At 35.7% G+C, this 18,810-nt stretch overlaps 1 protein-coding gene across 5 annotated transcripts in view; it reads left to right on the forward strand.

Annotated features, from left to right (window-relative positions):
• The window catches only part of LOC138328979 (proto-oncogene tyrosine-protein kinase ROS-like), a 101,549-nt gene that overhangs the window by 17,274 nt on the left and 65,465 nt on the right, over positions 1-18,810 (forward strand). For all 5 annotated transcript variants that reach the window (XR_011209389.1, XM_069275699.1, XM_069275681.1 and 2 more), the window contains exons 3-4: positions 5,408-5,485; positions 13,715-13,775. Coding sequence is in view for 4 of the 5 variants with exons in the window: in XM_069275699.1 (XP_069131800.1) it covers positions 5,408-5,485; positions 13,715-13,775 (139 nt within the window). In the remaining variant the exon portion in view is untranslated. The remainder of the gene's footprint in view (positions 1-5,407; positions 5,486-13,714; positions 13,776-18,810) is intronic.

Below are 18,810 nucleotides of genomic sequence, written 5' to 3' on the forward strand. Positions count from 1 at the left end.
TTGATTGTAACTAATGCAATGAATTCTGTTTTCTCCTCCAAGAAGTTTAATCTAATTCCAGAACTGATGTTCAGACAATTGGAATTGTATTCCTAGCAGATTTAGTGATTTTGCCAACAGAACGGTTTCTGTTAATTGTGTTTGTTTGGTAGAGTAGAGTGAAATTTAGCTTTGTTAATTTGATAAGTCAGAGACAAAGCTATAGTCCAGGAAAAGATTGAGGGGTAGTTCTTGTAATATTCAACATCTTACTTGAAATGCTAGTTTAAACTTATCAGAAGTTAACGAGTTTGTAAATTATTTAAATTCATGAATAGTTCCAATCAAATTAAAATTTGATGTTCAGTATCTTCTCCATAATGTTTATACACAGGAGAATCTATGTTATCAAGTTCTGTAGATATCCAACTCTGCATCGTAGGCTGGACTGAACAAATTAAGTAATATGTTTAATAGACTGTATTCAAGGCTGATTTGTATCAATAGCCAACGAGTTTGATGTCTGTGTAAATATTTCACAGCCAGTGTTGTTATTGTGGAGTGATTGATGAATGTGCGAATGACCTACATGAAAACGTTGATTTTTGCATTTGTTTGCAGATGGTATTAATGACCACAGAAGCTATCTGATAATATTGCTACTGGTGTTGATGAGATTACAGGGTTGTTAGCTGCTGCACATTCTTTTTTGTATTGTACCTCGATCTGTATCTCATAGGGAGCTATCCTCCGTATTCTAGAGTGTAGTGAGCCTCCATATTCTAGAGTGTAGTGAGCCTCCATATTCTACAGGGTAGTGAGTTTCCATATTCTACAGGGTAGTGAGCCTCCATATTCTACAGGGTATTGAGTTTCCATATTCTACAGGGTAGTGAGTCCATATTCTACAGGGTAGTGAGTTTCCATATTCTACAGGGTAGTGAGCCTCCATATTCTACAGGGTATTGAGCCTCCATATTCTACAGGGTAGTGAGTTTCAATATTCTACAGGGTAGTGAGCCTCCATATTCTACAGGGTAGTGAGCCTCCATATTCTACAGGGTAGTGAGTCTCCATATTCTACAGGGTAGTGAGCCTCCATATTCTACAGGGTAGTGAGCCTCCATATTCTACAGGGTAGTGAGTCTCCATATTCTACAGGGTAGTGAGTTTCCAAATTTTACAGGATAGAGAGCCTCCATATTCTACAGGGTAGTGAGCCTCCATTTTCTACAGGGTAGTGAGTTTCCAAATTCTACAGGGTAGAAAGCCTCCATATTTTACAGGGTAGTGAGCCTCAATATTCTACAGGGTAGTGAGCCTCCATATTCTACAGGGTAGTGAGCCTCCATATTTTACAGGGTAGTGAGCCTCCATATTCTACAGGGTAGTGAGCCTCCATATTCTACAGGGTAGTGAGCCTCCATATTCTACAGGGTAGTGAGTCTCCATATTCTACAGGGTAGTGAGCCTCCATATTCTACAGGGTAGTGAGCCTCCATTTTCTACAAGGTAGTGAGTCTCCATATTCTACAGGATAGTGAGCCTCCATATTCTACAGGGTAGTGAGTCTCCATATTCTACAGGGTAGTGAGCCTCCATATTCTAGAGTGTAGTGAGCCTCCATATTCTACAGGGTAGTGAGCCTCCATATTCTACAGGGTAGTGAGCCTCCATATTCTAGAGTGTAGTGAGCCTCCATATTCTACAGGGTAGTGAGCCTCCATATTCTACAGGGTAGTGAGCCTCCATATTCTACAGGGTAGAAAGCCTCCATATTCTACAGGGTAGTGAGTTTCCAATTTCTGCAGGGTAGTGAGCCTCCTTATTCTACAGGATAGTGAATTTCCATATTCTACAGGGTAGAGAGACTCCATATTTTACAGGGTAGTGAGTCTCCATATTCTACAGGGTAGAAAGCCTCCATATTCTGCAGGGTAGTGAGCCTCCATATTCTACAGTTTAGTGAGTGTCCATATTCTATAGGGTAGTGAGCCTCCATATTCTAGAGGATAGTGAGTCTTCATCTGTCCCAAATGGACTTTTAACACAAGCGGAGGTGGTACAGACAGTTAGTTGGTGGGTTTTTTCCTGGGAAGGCTGTTTTTTCATTTACCAACCAAATCTGGCACATCCTTAAATGGATGTGGCTGTCAAAACGACGTTAAAGAATTGATGGAAATAAAGCAAAAAAATCCCACTAGGAGCATTAGATCAGTTTTATGTCTTAGCGACCAGTGTTGTAATCAAAATCACTGGGGGAAAGCTGATGAATAATCCCGTTTTCTGACACTGCAGATTCTGAAGCCAAAGTCTAACTGCTGCAATGTCAGCCACTGAAACATTGAAATGTGTACAGTTAACGACCTTGGGATGACTTTGAGGTGCATTTACTGTTGTGCTAACCACAAAGTCATGCCCATTGTTTTCATGGGAACAATTAAGGCTAACCAGAATTTGTATTATTGAATTCAAGCAATGTCTAGGAAAGATTTCTCAAAGATTCAAGACTGATTTATAGTTTAAGTGTTGTCTAGAATATTCAAAGTACAATTTACAGTTCAAGAAATCAAAAGATAGAAGTTGGATTTTTAATGCAAGGAATGATTCAAAAGATTAAGTTTGGAATAGCTGAATGAATACTCAGTTTGATTTACAGCCAGATTTCAGCTAACAAAAAACTACCTAGAAAACGTATCAAAGTTTGTTATCAAATCCCAGATACAAGTGATAGTAATGCTTTACAGTACACGGCAAGAATGAGTGACCTTAAATCAATCCTTCACATAATGGCATTAATTTGTCAGACTAGCTTTAAATCAACATGTAGAGGCTGCATGTGTCTGGGCTACACAGTACGAAGGATTACTACATTGTGATGGAGGGGGCTCAGCTACCATATAAAATGTGTCCTTTGATGTGCCCCCATGTCTGTGATTGTAGCCGATTAACTTGTGTGTTATTGCAGCAATTTCACTAGTGTAGACTCGTAGTTACAGGGACTGGGAGAAGTGGGTAACAACCCTAGGTTTACTCCTCACATCATCGTTGGAAACCCTATCAAATGATAGAATTGTGGTGGCTCCGGCTTGTGGGTTTCAGACCATGTCCCAACATATATCAACACTCACCCGGACAATTTCCACTCTTAACACCACTTCATGAAGCAGAAAAAACACCCTGATTATATAGTATGTGGGAATTGTTACCTACTTTATAGAACTGAAACACAATGTACTGCATGCAGGAAAATCACTGTAATACATAAAAAATACAGCTATTATTGTAGTATGCAACTGTACCAGGTATGTAGATTGACTCGGTAAAACATACCAATATTGCCTTTCGGCCACAAGATATTTTAATATATACCTGGTGTATGGGGCGCATTGACATGTCGATTTATTAACCTGCAAAAGAAAGACTTGTATTGTAATTGAAGTCAATTGAACTATTTATTATGTCACAAATTATTATAAAGTCATAGTAATGACAATGTTAGACTAGTGATAGCAGTTGTACTACATTTAAAGTTTTGGAAGTGTTATTCAACATTGACCATATCAAAGATTGGAAGAAAAAATTATTTTAACCAGATACTGGGTATTCTGCAAATCATGTGTTATATTGTAGTGGGACAATGCTAAATGTAGTAAAATTTATCAGACAGATATTAGGAATCATGTGCTACTGCTATGACCAACCAGGAAGTACGTCCTTGTTTGAAGCAGGATCGAGTCTCAGATAATTATAAGTATAAACTATAGTTAAAATTCGCAAAGTTATATACGATGTATGTAAATATTTATGTTATAATGGAATACAAGAAAGTGACAGTAACATGAAACATTGTTAGTGTTGGTACTGTTTAGAGACAGAGAAAATATTGCTATCGATTGGAAACATATATACCATATATATATAGCTACTGTAAGTTGATATCATATAATTATTTAAAAACAAAAATTACCTTATAATTGATGTTAAAAATAAATGCTGTTTCTGTAGGTTTTTTTTAATGCTTTTCTTTAGGGTGCTTCCTTTCATGGTTTCAGTTTTCACCATAATTCTACAGAAACCGAGACAGCTTCAGTAATAACTCCCACTCATATTTTGTGGATATGTAAACTATTAAAGGCTCATATTTGAAAGTAAATTGGAGTAATTGGAATAATTAGTGTGAAGAAAGGGCCAATTTAGTCCCACGAGCTGGAAAGTGCTGGTTTGCCTTGGTAATTGTAGTTTTAATTTGCTTAATGGATAATAAAAGGGGAAGTAACTCTTCACAACCAATTGCAAGGTAATAATTTAGTCATAAAAATGAAAATGAACGGTCTCTTAAGGAAAGTTTTAAAGGGACAATGTAATCAGTTTGTGGATATCTTATTTTATCATGATGTAAAGTTTCCTACCTGGAATGTCTGTATTGTAGGCCTGTAATATACATACGTACACAATCTCTTTTTTTCTGTCTTTCTCCTATTTGCTTCTTTCTCATAAAAAGTTTTTTTTATACTTTAATTATGGTAGGAACCTCCTCCTCTGATTATCCATTTATTTTGTATATTTCTGTTTTTCATTCCCCTTTGACTTCCTCTTCCTTTCATTTCTTTTTTTTTTTGTTTTTCTTCCTCCTCTGACTTCCTCTTCTTCTTCCACCTGACTCCCTCCTCTCGTCTGACTCTACTTTCATTTCTTTTCTTTTTGTTTTTCATCCTTTTCTGACTTCCTCCCTCCTCCTTTCATTTCCTATCTTTCTGTTTTCTTCCTTACCAGTCCTCCGATTTCCTCTTTCTACCTCCAACCCTTTCTCCACTTTACTTCTACCTTTCCTTATCTTCTCCTAAATTGTCCTCCTCGTCCATGTGACTTTCTCCTGACCTGTTTTGACTTCCTCCTCCCACCCCCACTCCCACAATGAAGTATCATCATTCTAATTAATTGTTGGTGTCACTATAAACTGTCTAGCCTGAACTCATAAAAGCTGATTGCACCAACCAAGTAGTGCTGTTTTTCCAGTCATCATGACTTCATTTATTCTCCAAGGTGGTTTAACTTTCTAAAGGCAAAAAGACAGAATATTGCTGCTGAAATGATAGCATATCAAATAGTCTGCCATCCGTTACTGAGCTGGAATAAAAAAAATTGTCAGGCTATTCTGAGAGTCTGATACCTCGGGTTCAATTTCTATCTCGCCTACTCTTAGAACGGGCAAACTAATTTTAAACTATTCAAATTGAATTGGCAATTCACAATAAAACTCTTCAGTCGAGCTTTTGATTTGAGTGTTGTTTTCAAAATTCAAATGTATAAATTTTCTAGAATTCCTGAATTTTTATTAAGAGTTGCACAATTTAGTTTTTACTTTAATAAACTTCTCTTTCTTTTAAACAATTTTAATATGTGCTGTTTATATTTTGTATTGCAGTGTCGTTTTGGCTGTGAACAATACAATGTAGGCCTAGAGTCGTCCTGCCAGCAGGCTTGCAGTGAGTCTTTGGTGGAGGTAAGCCAATTCTTTACTTTAGTTTTTACTACTCAGTCTTACGAACTGTCATTGCATGTACAATCTACCAATAATAATTTTTATTTATTCCACATTTGCATATTACAAAGTTATCTGCCCTTTTGGGTAGGTAAAGATTGTGATGTCATGTGTTTGTGAGTGTAACATCATACTTTTTGGGAAAACGATGTGATTTATGTTCACAAAAGCTGAAGCTAACTCTGCAAAGACAGAATTGATACCTTCCTGCAAGGCTTGCAGGAAGCTAACTCTGCAAAGACAGAATTGACCTGTAGTCTCTAAATTGACAATTCTTTAGATCAAACAGCCTCAATAACGTACAGGTTCATCTAGGGAATATATATTGTAAATAAGGTATTAGCCATAACTTATTTCCCTCCTTCAACTGGTACTCAACTGGCTTTACTAGTAATATTCATTTTCTAGTAAAAAATGTAAATATCAATCTCTTATTTTACTTAATTAGGGTGATGTGTTAGCAAAATAGTAAAACATTTGGAAATCATGGAGGCTGTATATGTCCTCTGCTCATTTTGCAGGATGATGTTGGTTTGTTTTTGACCTGTTTGAATTATATTTTGGGGCGATAACTGACAATGTTACACTGTTTTGGTAATGTATATTGGTTACATCCCAGTCCTCAGACTCACAAGAGCATCACCATCAACAATATTCAAATCAATAGTACACTTATCTGGAGGAAACTTTCCATTACTCTCTGCTCAGCCAAACATAGTTTGGTTAAAAGCTCGCCAAAGGCATGGTTAAATTCAGACAAGCAAAGAGAGGACAAATTCACTTCAGTACAGTTCTTTATATACACATTTTCTGAAAAGTTTTGCTTATTTGAATGAAAGCACCTTTTACTTCCTAATGGTTCGGGAAGAGAAAAGCATGATTTTTTGTCAAGCTAATAATGCGTAAGAGATTTATAGTAAGGGTTGATGGGATAGCTGAAGTATAATCGGCAGAAAATGATGTACACTAAATACTCACAACCTGACATCTTAGAAAAAATAATGTGCCCATGGACAGCCATAGTGAACGTCTGCTCAAAATACATGCAAGGGTCGGATTTCAAAATTCCAAATATGTGCTGGATAATGAAAAAGAAAAAAAAGAAACAGGAAAGTATAAAAAAAATTCTTGTAAAAACTATATTCGAAAATGGATTCTTGGCAAGAATAATAATTTGAAGAAGAGTATTGGCTGGGAGAGCCATCACATAAATATGCCAGATCTACTAATGTTCAATCAATATAAACATTGCTGTATGCAATGCATTAAGTCACTCAATACTAGCTTTAAAACCCCTCTTCCCTGTTATTGGGAACTTATTCAACAAAATGATGGTAAAAGGGAATAAGATACTGTGTCAGCTTGCAACCATTCATACCTCTGTGCTTTGAAAATTGAAAACATATTTCACAGATTTAGAATTCAGGGAAAATTACAGGCAAACCTGATTAATAGCCAATTAGATGTAGCCTGAAAAATTACATGATTAATCAGGTGCCTATATTTTGGCAGCCCTTAATTTTTGTGTCAAAGGAGAGTTTTGGCAGCTGAATAGTTAGCAGTATTCACCTAACTTTAAATCCTTCATCACCTTCCTGATCAGGTGTGCGTGATGAAGCCAGACCTGTCATCTTGAAAAATGGTTCCTCATAAAATGTTTGTCTGTTCAAAGCGTTGTAGAATCATTAAGCATCTCTTTACCAGTCAATCTCCTTCTCACATGTTCCTGGCTTTCTACTTCACCAACCTGTTGGATTTCTGTAATCTTCTCTTTCTCAGATTCTGATAAATTTCATAGCATCTGTGTTCTACAAGTTCAACGCATATTATGCTGACATTTTTGAAGTGCATCACTTGAAATCCATTGATTATAAGCTGTCAAAAACACTCAAACATTATGTTCAAGCTTAAAGTAAGTCAAATATCTTGGAGGTAAAACTGTCGAAACCATTCATTTCTTATTAACAATCTGTCATGCCCTATAAATTGTTTCCAAAAATGTACGTTTCTGACAAATGCTCACAAAAACATATGGCTGTGTGATTTTCTAGACGACTCTAATGAACAATCTGTCAAAATATGTCTCCAGTTGTGTTAAAAAGGCCCTTACAATAAGTGTTGGGTATATTTGTTTAGGAATATACCCACACTCAGTCCCTGCTCATTTTTGGCACCATTCATCAACATCCAACACTGTCTCAGAACATTTATGGAACCATTTCACTGGTATCATATTACCAGCTTCACCACCTACCAGTAATAGAAACGGCCCATCACTTGACACTTCAACAGCAATCATGTGACACTATCAAGGCGACTGATTGGTCACTCGACAGCAAGGTTTTGATTGGGCTTTGAAATAGATTATGAGATAGAAGATTTGATTGGATGTCTGTTAAACTATTGAATACAAGGAATTAATAGATTGAAAGTCAGTTTTATTATAGAAACTGAAGAAGTGGTTAATTGGTGGCATGTTTTGTACATAGAAAACAGTGATGTGATTGGTAGATTGTCTTGTTTTGTGATAGTAAACAAGGATTTGATTGGTTGCCTATTTTGTGATAGAAAATAATGGTTTCTTAATTGATTGGCTGGTCTTTTTGTCACAGAAACAGACATTTACTTTGTAATAGTAACAAGGATTTCACTGTTTTGGTATTTTGATTGAATATAAGGACCTTAGACCTAAGCCTTGATTTGAATTGGTGGTTGGTCACAGATGAAAAACATGAATTTGATTGCTCTGTTTTGGTAAAAAATAAAAAATTTGATTATATTGGTTTCTTTCTCTGGTCTTTGTTAGAAATAGAAAAAATCTTTTTAATTGTTCTGCATTAGTTATGATATTTAATGAAGATTTGACTGATAACTCTTTGTGATAGAAAGCAAAGATTTTTTTAAAGGAATTTTTTTGTAGCGTTGCAATAGGAAAAAATTGTTTCATTTACCAGTAATAGTTACAATGTGTAGCTAGAGGGATTGCTTCTCCAATGCAATCAACATTAAAATAACCATCCAAAGTTTGGGTGATTTTTTTTTGTGTTCTGAATTTAACTTCTATGATATCTCGTTTCTGAATATTTATGTTGTGGAGCCTTCAGTGGTGGTAGTCTGAGTCGAGGTAGCATTTTGTGTGAAGGATATCTACCGTCCCTGGAGTCTGATAGCAGACAATGTATGGTAAAAGCATCATAATTTGAATTTTTATGGCAAATTAGTTCTGACAGATGGACAGGCAACTCTCATTTAAATAATTCAATGGTGGTCTTAAAACTAGTGCTGGTTGGATTTCAGAAAAATGAATCAAATATAATATGTTATTCGAAAAGTTCTGAACAAATGAAGAAAAATGGAATTTTATAGGAACTGGATACCTCAGATACTCAGATACCTCTACACAAGTTGGGGAGGGGGATGGCTGGGTTAAGGGTTGTCACGTCAGAGTGGGAAAGGTCTTTCACCTCTACTCATAGGTAGTTGATAGCACTTGTCATACTTCGGTGATTTTTACAGGAATTTTTGGCATTTCCACCATCAAAACCTATTCTAACTAACATTGCCTTTTACTAGGACAACAAACTAAGTAAAAAAACTCTGCTAGGGCTGTATTAGTTTCATTTACCATTGTAGACTTTCTGTCATGATCTAAAGTGTCCCTTTGTCCTGGTATATACAACTTAAATACTTATAGATATAAAAGGAACCCTCAAGCTTCAAAATGAAATGAAATTCAAAAGTAGTCTGTCACATTGGTTCTACTGGTATGAGACATATAGGTTGTACAACCTGGTACTGAAATGGAGAGTCCCACAAGGTTGGTAAAGAGATGATGTTATTAGTACAGTCACCCAGAGGAGTGAAGACAAATGACTGTAACCCTCTTGGCCTCCGTTCAATCTGCTTGGATTATTTTCCAGTTTAACCCTTTCTAAGCTTCTCAATGCTTTCTCTTTCCCTTGGGTACTGGTTAGGAAGGATGAAATATTTTTGGGAAAGAATGAGAAATCTGGTAGAGAATCTTAACAGGACAATGTGATGGATAGAGAGGTAAAGGTCTGATAGGGGATACAGATGTGATGGCCAGTGATTAGACCTTATACTTTGTTATGGGAGACACAGTGTGTTTGTGATACTGGTGTTTGTCTATGTGATCCCTGTGGAAGTCTTTAGTGCATTATAACACATGTGCACCAGCCCCATGGCAGGACTGTGGGGACTGGATTAGTTGTGATGTTTGATATAATCAGGACAGGATGTGGGTTGGATTTTTTAGGGTATCACTTTCACTACCAGTTTTAGAGGAAGAGAACAAGTTTGTAGGATTCAGTCTAATGACACTGTGGGACTCCCTTGAACAGGTGGTCATATAGCCTGGTACCCTGGTTAACCCATAGTATAGTGTCTTCATAAACACCACTTCAAATACATGGTATAGCCTGGTACCCTGGTTAACCCATAGTATAGTGTCTTCATAAACACCACTCCAAATACATGGTATAGCCTGGTACCCTGGTTAACCCATAGTATAGTGTCTTCATAAACACCACTCCAAATACATGGTATAGCCTGGTACCCTGGCTAACCCATAGTATAGTGTCTTCATAAACACCACTCCAAATACATGGTATAGCCTGGTACCCTGGTTAACCCATAGTATAGTGTCTTCATAAACACCACTCCAAATACATGGTATAGCCTGGTACCCTGGTTAACCCATAGTACCACTCCAAATACAACCTGGCTAACCCATAGTATAGTGTCTTTACAAATACCACTCCAAATATATGGTATAGCCTGGTACCCTGGCTAACCCATAGTATAGTGTCTTTACAAATACCACTCCAAATATATGGTATAGCCTCACGATATATGGGGGGCTGTATGCCAAATCATCTGGAATATGAAGGCATTATAGTCATACGCCAGAAAGTGTGATTTTTAATTTACTGCATACCAAACTGATTTATTGGGATTGGTTTGAAGTGCAAAGGTGAGAGGTCAATGTCATTCGCTAAAAAAAGATATCTGAAATTGCAGACAACACACCTGCTGGTATGTAATCTTTGTTGTACAGAATTGTTACATTCTCAAATTTTCATTTTCAAAAAATTGCATTACGAGTCTTTTATGCATGTCAAGGGAGACATTGAGAAGAAGAAAGATGTAGATTTTGTATTGATCCCATATCCTACACAGTAATAGTAATCAGGGCATTTTGGGAGATAGTTAGGTGATTAAACACTGATTTAATGGACCAACAGTTTGTAGGCAGCTACAAATGAAAACAATAAAACAATAAAAAGAGAAATCAAAATCCCATTAAACTATCTAGCTATTAGGTTATCATGGCTTTAATGCTGGAAGGGATTTCTTTCACAAATTGCCTGTATCAGTTCTGTAAAGAGAGAATTTAATTTGGATGTTAGGATAAACATTATGTATAGATTTGCCTCGCAGTTGAAGCCATCAAACCGTTTGGGTTTATTTCAATTCAATAAAGCTGTGCGGTTTTATTGGGTAATACAGACACACATTAAACGTTGTTTGCTTGGAGCCGTATGATCAGGAAATCTTAGAATTAGCAATGGCATTAGCAAAAGCAAGATATATCTTAATAGATAACCCCAACGCCCACAAAATTTGTACTGTTCAATAGTAACACAATCATGACTCGGGCACAGATTCAGTTATTAGATGTAGGAGACAATGATAAAATGAAATATTGTTCTGATTCAGTTTGTCTCCAGGGTTCAGAATTTTATATGGGCAGCACCATCCTCATTTAATACCAATACACAAGGGGGTCAAATACAGCCAACTGTTAAGGTGCGAGACATTCTACAAATAAACATCAAACCCAAATGAGGCAGTTGCCAGGTCGGCAGTTTTTCTCTGTTTACTCTGATTTTCCATTATCACCAAAATCTTCCACAATGTTTAATTTTACTAAAATTACTGTGGCTGTAAACAGGGAGTGAACAAAACAAACCAGGAGGTTTAAAATTTAGAAGCAAAAACAAGGTTCTGAATTTTACCCAAAGTCAAATCCGCACTTGTGTCTCCGAACATTGAACTATTGGATTCATCTTTGTGTAAAGACTATTTATATAGCCATGGTAACAGATAATAACTTTTAGAATATATTGAAAATCCTGCAATGTAACTTCCTGGAAAATGCTGTACATGTACCAATGTGGCTAACAGGAAGAGTATTCATGACAAAATCAGGAAGTATTTACCCCCGGGTAAGTAAATCTGAAAACTTTTCTGTGATAAAGGACATTATCCTTGGAAGGCCTTCCTTTGTAATTGGAAAATATTTTTTTTTTTCTAATTAATCTTAGTATTGATTTTCCATTCATTGATGAATAAATCTTGAGTTGTACCCCTTCAAGTATTATTCCCCTGTAAGTCTGGATGGACATAGTGGTTAATGTCCAATCACTTTCTATTTATTAGTGGATGCTTTTTCTACGAATACTTTGGCTTTCTTCCACTTCCAAAAATGACATATCCTGCCCATAACAGTTAGCTTGATGGTTTAGCAGTCATAAAGAAAACTGTTTCTCTGTATTTCTACTGTAATGCTTTGACTTTCACAGTCTCTGAGACAGTTCCCTTATCGTAACAAAGGCAATGATCAGAGGTCAAGGTCAGATTGCAAGGTCATGACCTTGACATTAATTGATGAATACACAGGTCATCAACCTCAAGTGGTCTTAGTCAGGTACAAACCTTAAAAAAAAACAATATACAAACAGACAATGGTAGTTGAACTAATTGTTTGATTCCAGTGTATGTAACAGACTCTATTTTGGGTTGTCCCTGGCCTGAAAGGCATAACAAAGTCATAAAAATGGCAGTGTATATTTCTTCTTAGTGTTGATGTTTTTAGTGTTAGAAATAAGTATGTCTGTTGGCAGTAGGGCTATAGTGTATCCAGTAGTGTATCCAGTGGATGCGGGAGATGGGGGGGGGGGGGTGTGATGGGTGGGGGGGTGGGGTGTGATGGGTCAGTTAGGGTCTTTTTATTTACAATTTGTAAAGGCTTGTAATTACTAATGGGATTAGCTTCTTGTATTGCGTCATGGAGTACAGGTGTCATATGCTTTCAGAAGGTTAGACAAATTGAGTCTGATTACCGAGCCTTTGAAGGTCATTAGAGGTTATTAGAGGCCATTTGTCTGACTCTTTGTTCTACAGTAGGTGCAGTGTGACGATCACATGCTTTGCACTGACACCAGACTACAGTGAGGCGTAATTGGTCATTTATTTGATATGAAAAATTTGAATGCTATTATAGTGGAGGTAGATGATGGATGCTTGGCCCAGTTCTCAGCTTAACAATTGTCATCTGTAGCATAATTTGTCCTTGTTATCCAATCCGAAACGCTGACACGAGACTGGTTAACTTATACATAGGACATATACAGATCCCTACGACCTGCTAAGAAATTGTCAATCCTGATCTCACAAGCTCATAGTTTTCAGATTTCTTTGATTTATCGTCATCAGTGAGAATTTCTAATGTGTTGTAAAGATGACTAGACACAGAGTTGTTGAAGCATGACATTCGCAGACAATCTAGAGCACCAACATATTGCTCCGAACACTGCATCTGTACCAATTACCATCCATTAAATTGTCAAATTTTAACATTAAATTGTTGTTATAAGTTTGGTTTGACCTTTGGTTGTAACCTTAGTGTCATCAATACAAGCTTCATCCTCGGAGAGTCACACTGTCAGTTATCTCCCCTGGTGTAATTAAACAGGTGATCAAAATAAGTTCAACATTTACCTTGATATCAAATAAACAACTGAAAGAAATTTTAACAATTTTTTTTTCTTAAGTTGTTCCCATTTCCTCTTACTAAAATGAATTAAATTTCTCCTTGATTTATTAAAATATTTACAAATGATATAGAAATGAATGTTCCATAGCTTTGATTAAAATATTATTCTTTAAAGACAAGTGCCTGAGCATTTGCACTAAATTGTCTTCCTCCGCAAACATATTTCCTTTCTTGTATTTATCCTGGGTTGTATATAGATTATTAGCTTTGTGTAAATATCAAACATATCAAATAACTTGAGGAAAAAAAAAAAAAAAGGAATAAGAATTGAGTATGAGTGGGAAACCAATTTTATAAAATATCCTAATAATTTTCTATTGGTTTATTTTCAGAGACAATATTGTATGAAAGGATGTAATACAGCCTTGGGAATCTACACCAGAAACATTGAAGGTATGACTTCCTCCTCCTACGCACAAACACATTCCTTAAAAGGCCTGTCATTTAATATGAACCACTGGAAGGAAAATGATACATTACAAATTGGATTGAAAATGAATTATTTTTATCCATTTTTGAGGAGTGGTACCGGTAAACTGACGCTAACGAGATGTAGATGTCTGCATGTGACTTCACCATTAGTCTTTTAAGCCAAATAACATTTACGTTGAACAGTAATGGAGACATTCTTATTTCCTCCACAAAAAAAATCATATACAGTTGGATTGTTATATCAAATGCCCCTGGATGGCCATATATCATTTCTCATTAATTTGTAGCTAAATAATCTCTATACTAAAGATACTACATTATTTAACAGTACGGTAATTGCTGTTACAGGTAAGTTGTCATAAAGTAATTGGTACGTTAATGTTTTTTAATCATTATAATTAAAACCTTCTATAAATCTCTAAATGCTAGGCAAGTCATCATTAAGTAGTCACAATAATATCTAAATAATAATAGTAACAATAATTATTAAATCACAGGTGAGTCATCATTAAATAGCTAGTCACATTAATATCTAAATATTAATAGTGACAATAATAATTTAATTACAAGTAAGTCATCATTAAATATCTAAATATTAATAGTGACAATAATAATTAAATCACAGGTAAGTCATCAGTAAATAGCTAGTCACATTAATATCTAAATAATAATAGTGACAATAATAATTAAATCACAGGTAAGTCATCATTAAGTAGTCACTGTAATATCTAAATAATAATAGTGACAATAATAATTAAATCACAGGTAAGTCATCATTAAGTAGTCACTGTAATATCTAAATAATAATAGTGACAATAATAATTAAATCACAGGTAAGTCATCATTAAGTAGTCACTGTAATATCTAAATAATAATATTAATAGTAACAATAATCTTTAAATCACAAGTAAGTCATCATTATGCAGAAGCAATTAAGTAGCAATAATTTATAAAGAAGCCATATGTAAAGTAATAACAGTAATTTCTTAATTAATTTACGCCATCATAAAGTAGTTACAATGTTAGACCCCAGGTAAGTCATTGTTAAGTAGTAGGGATTCATCACATGCAACATGCAATAATTTCTGGATTAAAGTAAACTATTCTAACAAACAATGGAAAGTAAATGTTTCCGCAGCTATATAGGTATAACACTTAACTAGCCCTGACAATCATCTATGTCAATAGTAATGCAAAGTAATGTCTGGTGCCAACTTTTGTGACTTCTGGTACAGGAGAGTTACAACTTGTGTGTATCATAAGTTGTTAGTACTTTGCTACGATGTTCACCTTTGACCTCAGCTTATGCCTCATTGAAGCAAGTGGGCTGTGAGTGCTGCATGGTAAACTGTGTTGAGGGGGAAATCAGGGTGGTATGTGCAGGAGTTCAATATCATTGCGTGGATGGTTAAGTATAAGGGGCTGAGGTTTGAGGAAATATTAGCCTATTAAGACAAAATTACAGTTTTGTTCCATCATTATTAACCAGGTTAGATATCAGTATCAATTTTCTTCCCCAGTCCATTATCACAAAGATTATTTTATTTCTTTTATGGGACAGTTATCTATCGCCATCCTAAAAAGGGGTCTATGAAGGTTATGTCCCTTGCCTGCATTGTATCACAATAAATATAGGTGACGACACAATGAATAAAAAAATGAAATAAAACCCAATTAGTCAATATCTTTATAATCCAAACTCATGTTTCCAGTTATTGTTAGCATCTAAAAATCATCAATGTCTTCAGTATTTGTGAGGCGTGGTAATTACAGATTGTTTTCTGTATGATAATTGGATTTCAGAGGTTTTAGATGTTATACACGCATGGATGAGTATTTTCTCCCATAATTCACAGGAATATCCGGCGGTTGCTAGGAAAAAGATATCTCTATATTACACAGGGGTTGTTAGACAGCTCACACGCGCTTGACAATAACGTGACGTCATCAATACATGCGGCGCGCATTGCAGATGTCGTCATCAATTTTGACGCATAACGACATTCCTGTGATAATGGCACGATGAAAAAGCTGGAAACCAAGTGGAATTTCATCATTTTTTCTACTATGTATGGGAGAAAAAGAATCAAAAAGGGGTCTGTGAAGTGGACAGGGATATCTCAACCCTCGTGAAAAACCCTTGGCAAGACTCGGGTTGACCGGCCAAAATCTTTCACTCGGGTTGAGTTATATCTGTCCACTTCACAGACCCATATAAGATTCTATTAGTCTGTTCATTTAGAAAATGACTTCTAAAAATATTTTAATTAGTAAGACTTAATGAGAATTCAGGAGAGAAGATATGAATCATCCTAGTATTAATGATAGTAATTATCTCACATTGTCATATAATACCAGATCCTGTTGAGGCCAATTACATTACAAACCCCCCTAATTTGAACTTGGATACAAGATAAAACCCTATATTTATTCCATTATTGTCTTTCTTTGTTTTAATAAAAACTGTATAATTTGCTGAGTTTCTAATCACCCAAGGACTTTGGTATAAATTGATTAGACTGTAATTCTTTAAAAAAATAATGAATTAGATTAAAGTGAAAAAAAATTTCCATTTGTCTTATTTGTTGACTTAGTTCAGTAGTCAGAGTTGTTTTTGGTATCCAAAAGCTGAAATACCAATTTTACAATTTTAACAAACTAGCAATTTTAAAAGTGTTATACTGTAACGCAGGCCATTACAAAAGTGTACAGAATAAGTGCTTGTTTTAGAGCTAAACAACCTGGGGTTTTAATTAAGTTTTAAAGACAAAGCGGTTGTTTGGTTTTATGTTAGAAGTATAATTGTATTAGAAGTGGTGTAGACAAACCAAGCACACCTCCTGGCCTGCTGAAACACCTTACCAAGTACATACTCCTGGTCTTCACACTTCGGGGCTAGGCAGCACACATTACGGGCAGCTTTTAAAGGGCTTCAAATAGGCAGGTGCTTGGTCCTGAGCACTGAACATATAACATATTAATTAGTGCTGATGGTTCCTTGTGAAGAGGACATTCTCCCTTGTCAGGAGTAGACCAGTAAAACGCTGCTGTATTTCCTGAAGCCAACTCTGTTGAGCCAAACATCAACAAGAACGGTGTTTGTTGTGGTGCCATAGGAACATACACACAGATGACTTACTATTGATATTCACCGATACTCTAGCAAGAATCTATATATAATAATTATGAGGCAAACTAACATCTAGAATTAATTATTACATCTTGATCTTTTGACTTAGTATTGAGGATCAATTTTAGTTTGATCTAGTTCATCGTACCCAGAGAAAAAATCCACAAAACTTTAGTCAATATTTGGTCATAATTTAGGATCTACAGGTGAAAGGCTAGGGGGGAAAGTGCTGGCCACTTAGGTTCCTAGTTATACCTTTGTTCGTGGGTTGATTATATTAAAAGTATGGACAGCTTCCACTATGTGCAATCTGTTGCATATGGTGAGGGTTTATGTGTTTTGGAAGGCTGAAGTATGTCTGTGTTGTATTCTTATCTTAGTGGAGCCTTGCTCATATTATAGTGCTATCTCACTGAAGCATACTGCCAAAGACACTGACTGGCATACCCTGCTCAGTCAAATTATACTGAAAATCCGTCATAAATGCCCAGATTATAGACTTATTTCCGGGTATCACATGGAATCAAGAGAGTAACACTACATCTATTGCAGTAGTATAAAGATTGTAAAATTGGTGTACATTTGATATTTAACCCTGAAGATAAAAGAAGATTAACCCAAATAACATGTTTTCATACTTAATTTATAAACCTTTAACAACATATATATACTCACCAATAACTTGTATGTCACGAGTTAGGTCAGGGAATAGATGGAATAGATTGTAGGTGTACAATGAGAGATATGATTGTGGAAGGGTTGATAGAGAGGAGTATTGTTAGGAGGGAACAAAGACGTCATTAGGAGATGTTAGTATTTACAGCTCACCTCCCATTTCTATTGTAACCAGGTACATATGTACTATCAGTTATCGTTGCAAGAACAAACAAAATCAGTGAAGGATATACACAAAGCCGTTGGTTGTGCTGAGTTCTGGGGAGAATAATGCTTCCTATTTCCTTCTTCATTGAGATTATTTGTAATCTATATGATACAATTTATTTTTAAAAAAAAACACCCAATAAAACAGTTTTTGTATCGTCCTAGCACTTTTGCAGCTCTTGTCGTTCTTCAGGGGATTTGATACCATGTATATATATATACCAGGCATACAAGGAGACACGATATGAATATGTATACCACAGCCTCCCAAAGCATACCAACTTTCACACACACAACACAATTGCTGACATGGGAAACTGTCCTTAAATGACCTTAGCTGTTAATAGAATGTTAAACCAAATCAATCAATCATTATCTTTATCTATAAACCTGAAATAATAAAAATGGAGGCTACCCTTGAGCTGTCCCTCGTGGATAAAAATTTCTCGAAGGACAACACAATTCCCTTGTATATGATATCTGCTAACAAATTGGCTTTTAACTCTCGAACATTGATGGAGTTTGTTGATTATCCCTGGTAAGATGTTATAGCCCATCCCGGACCACTGTAAGACATCACAGAAGGTCTCACCTCAAATTGATTTCTATATCGCATGCTTAATATAAAAGTGTCTCATTTCCAACATGATCAAATTGTTTTGGGCAGTGATATTGATTTTTGACTAGACGATGTGTTGTGATTGGTTTCCAATACCAGGACCAAGTTTTTGCGATGTACGTTCATCATTTTTCATGGGCATCCATCTTATTACATGCAACACTGCACATAAGCAGTGTTCACTGTTGCATGAACACATCTTCATGCTTCATCTGACTTGTGTGTGTGTAGTAATGGCTTGTTTCCTGTAAGTTTACTAAAGATAATAAAGTTTATGATTACTATCTTCTAATTGATATGTAACTGACGTAATGGGTACTCCACTTCACTTACAATGCTTACCCATTGTAAAAGGCAGAGGTTAT

Source organism: Argopecten irradians, chromosome 1 (genome assembly GCF_041381155.1).
Source record: "Argopecten irradians isolate NY chromosome 1, Ai_NY, whole genome shotgun sequence".
NCBI lineage: Eukaryota > Metazoa > Mollusca > Bivalvia > Pectinida > Pectinidae > Argopecten > Argopecten irradians.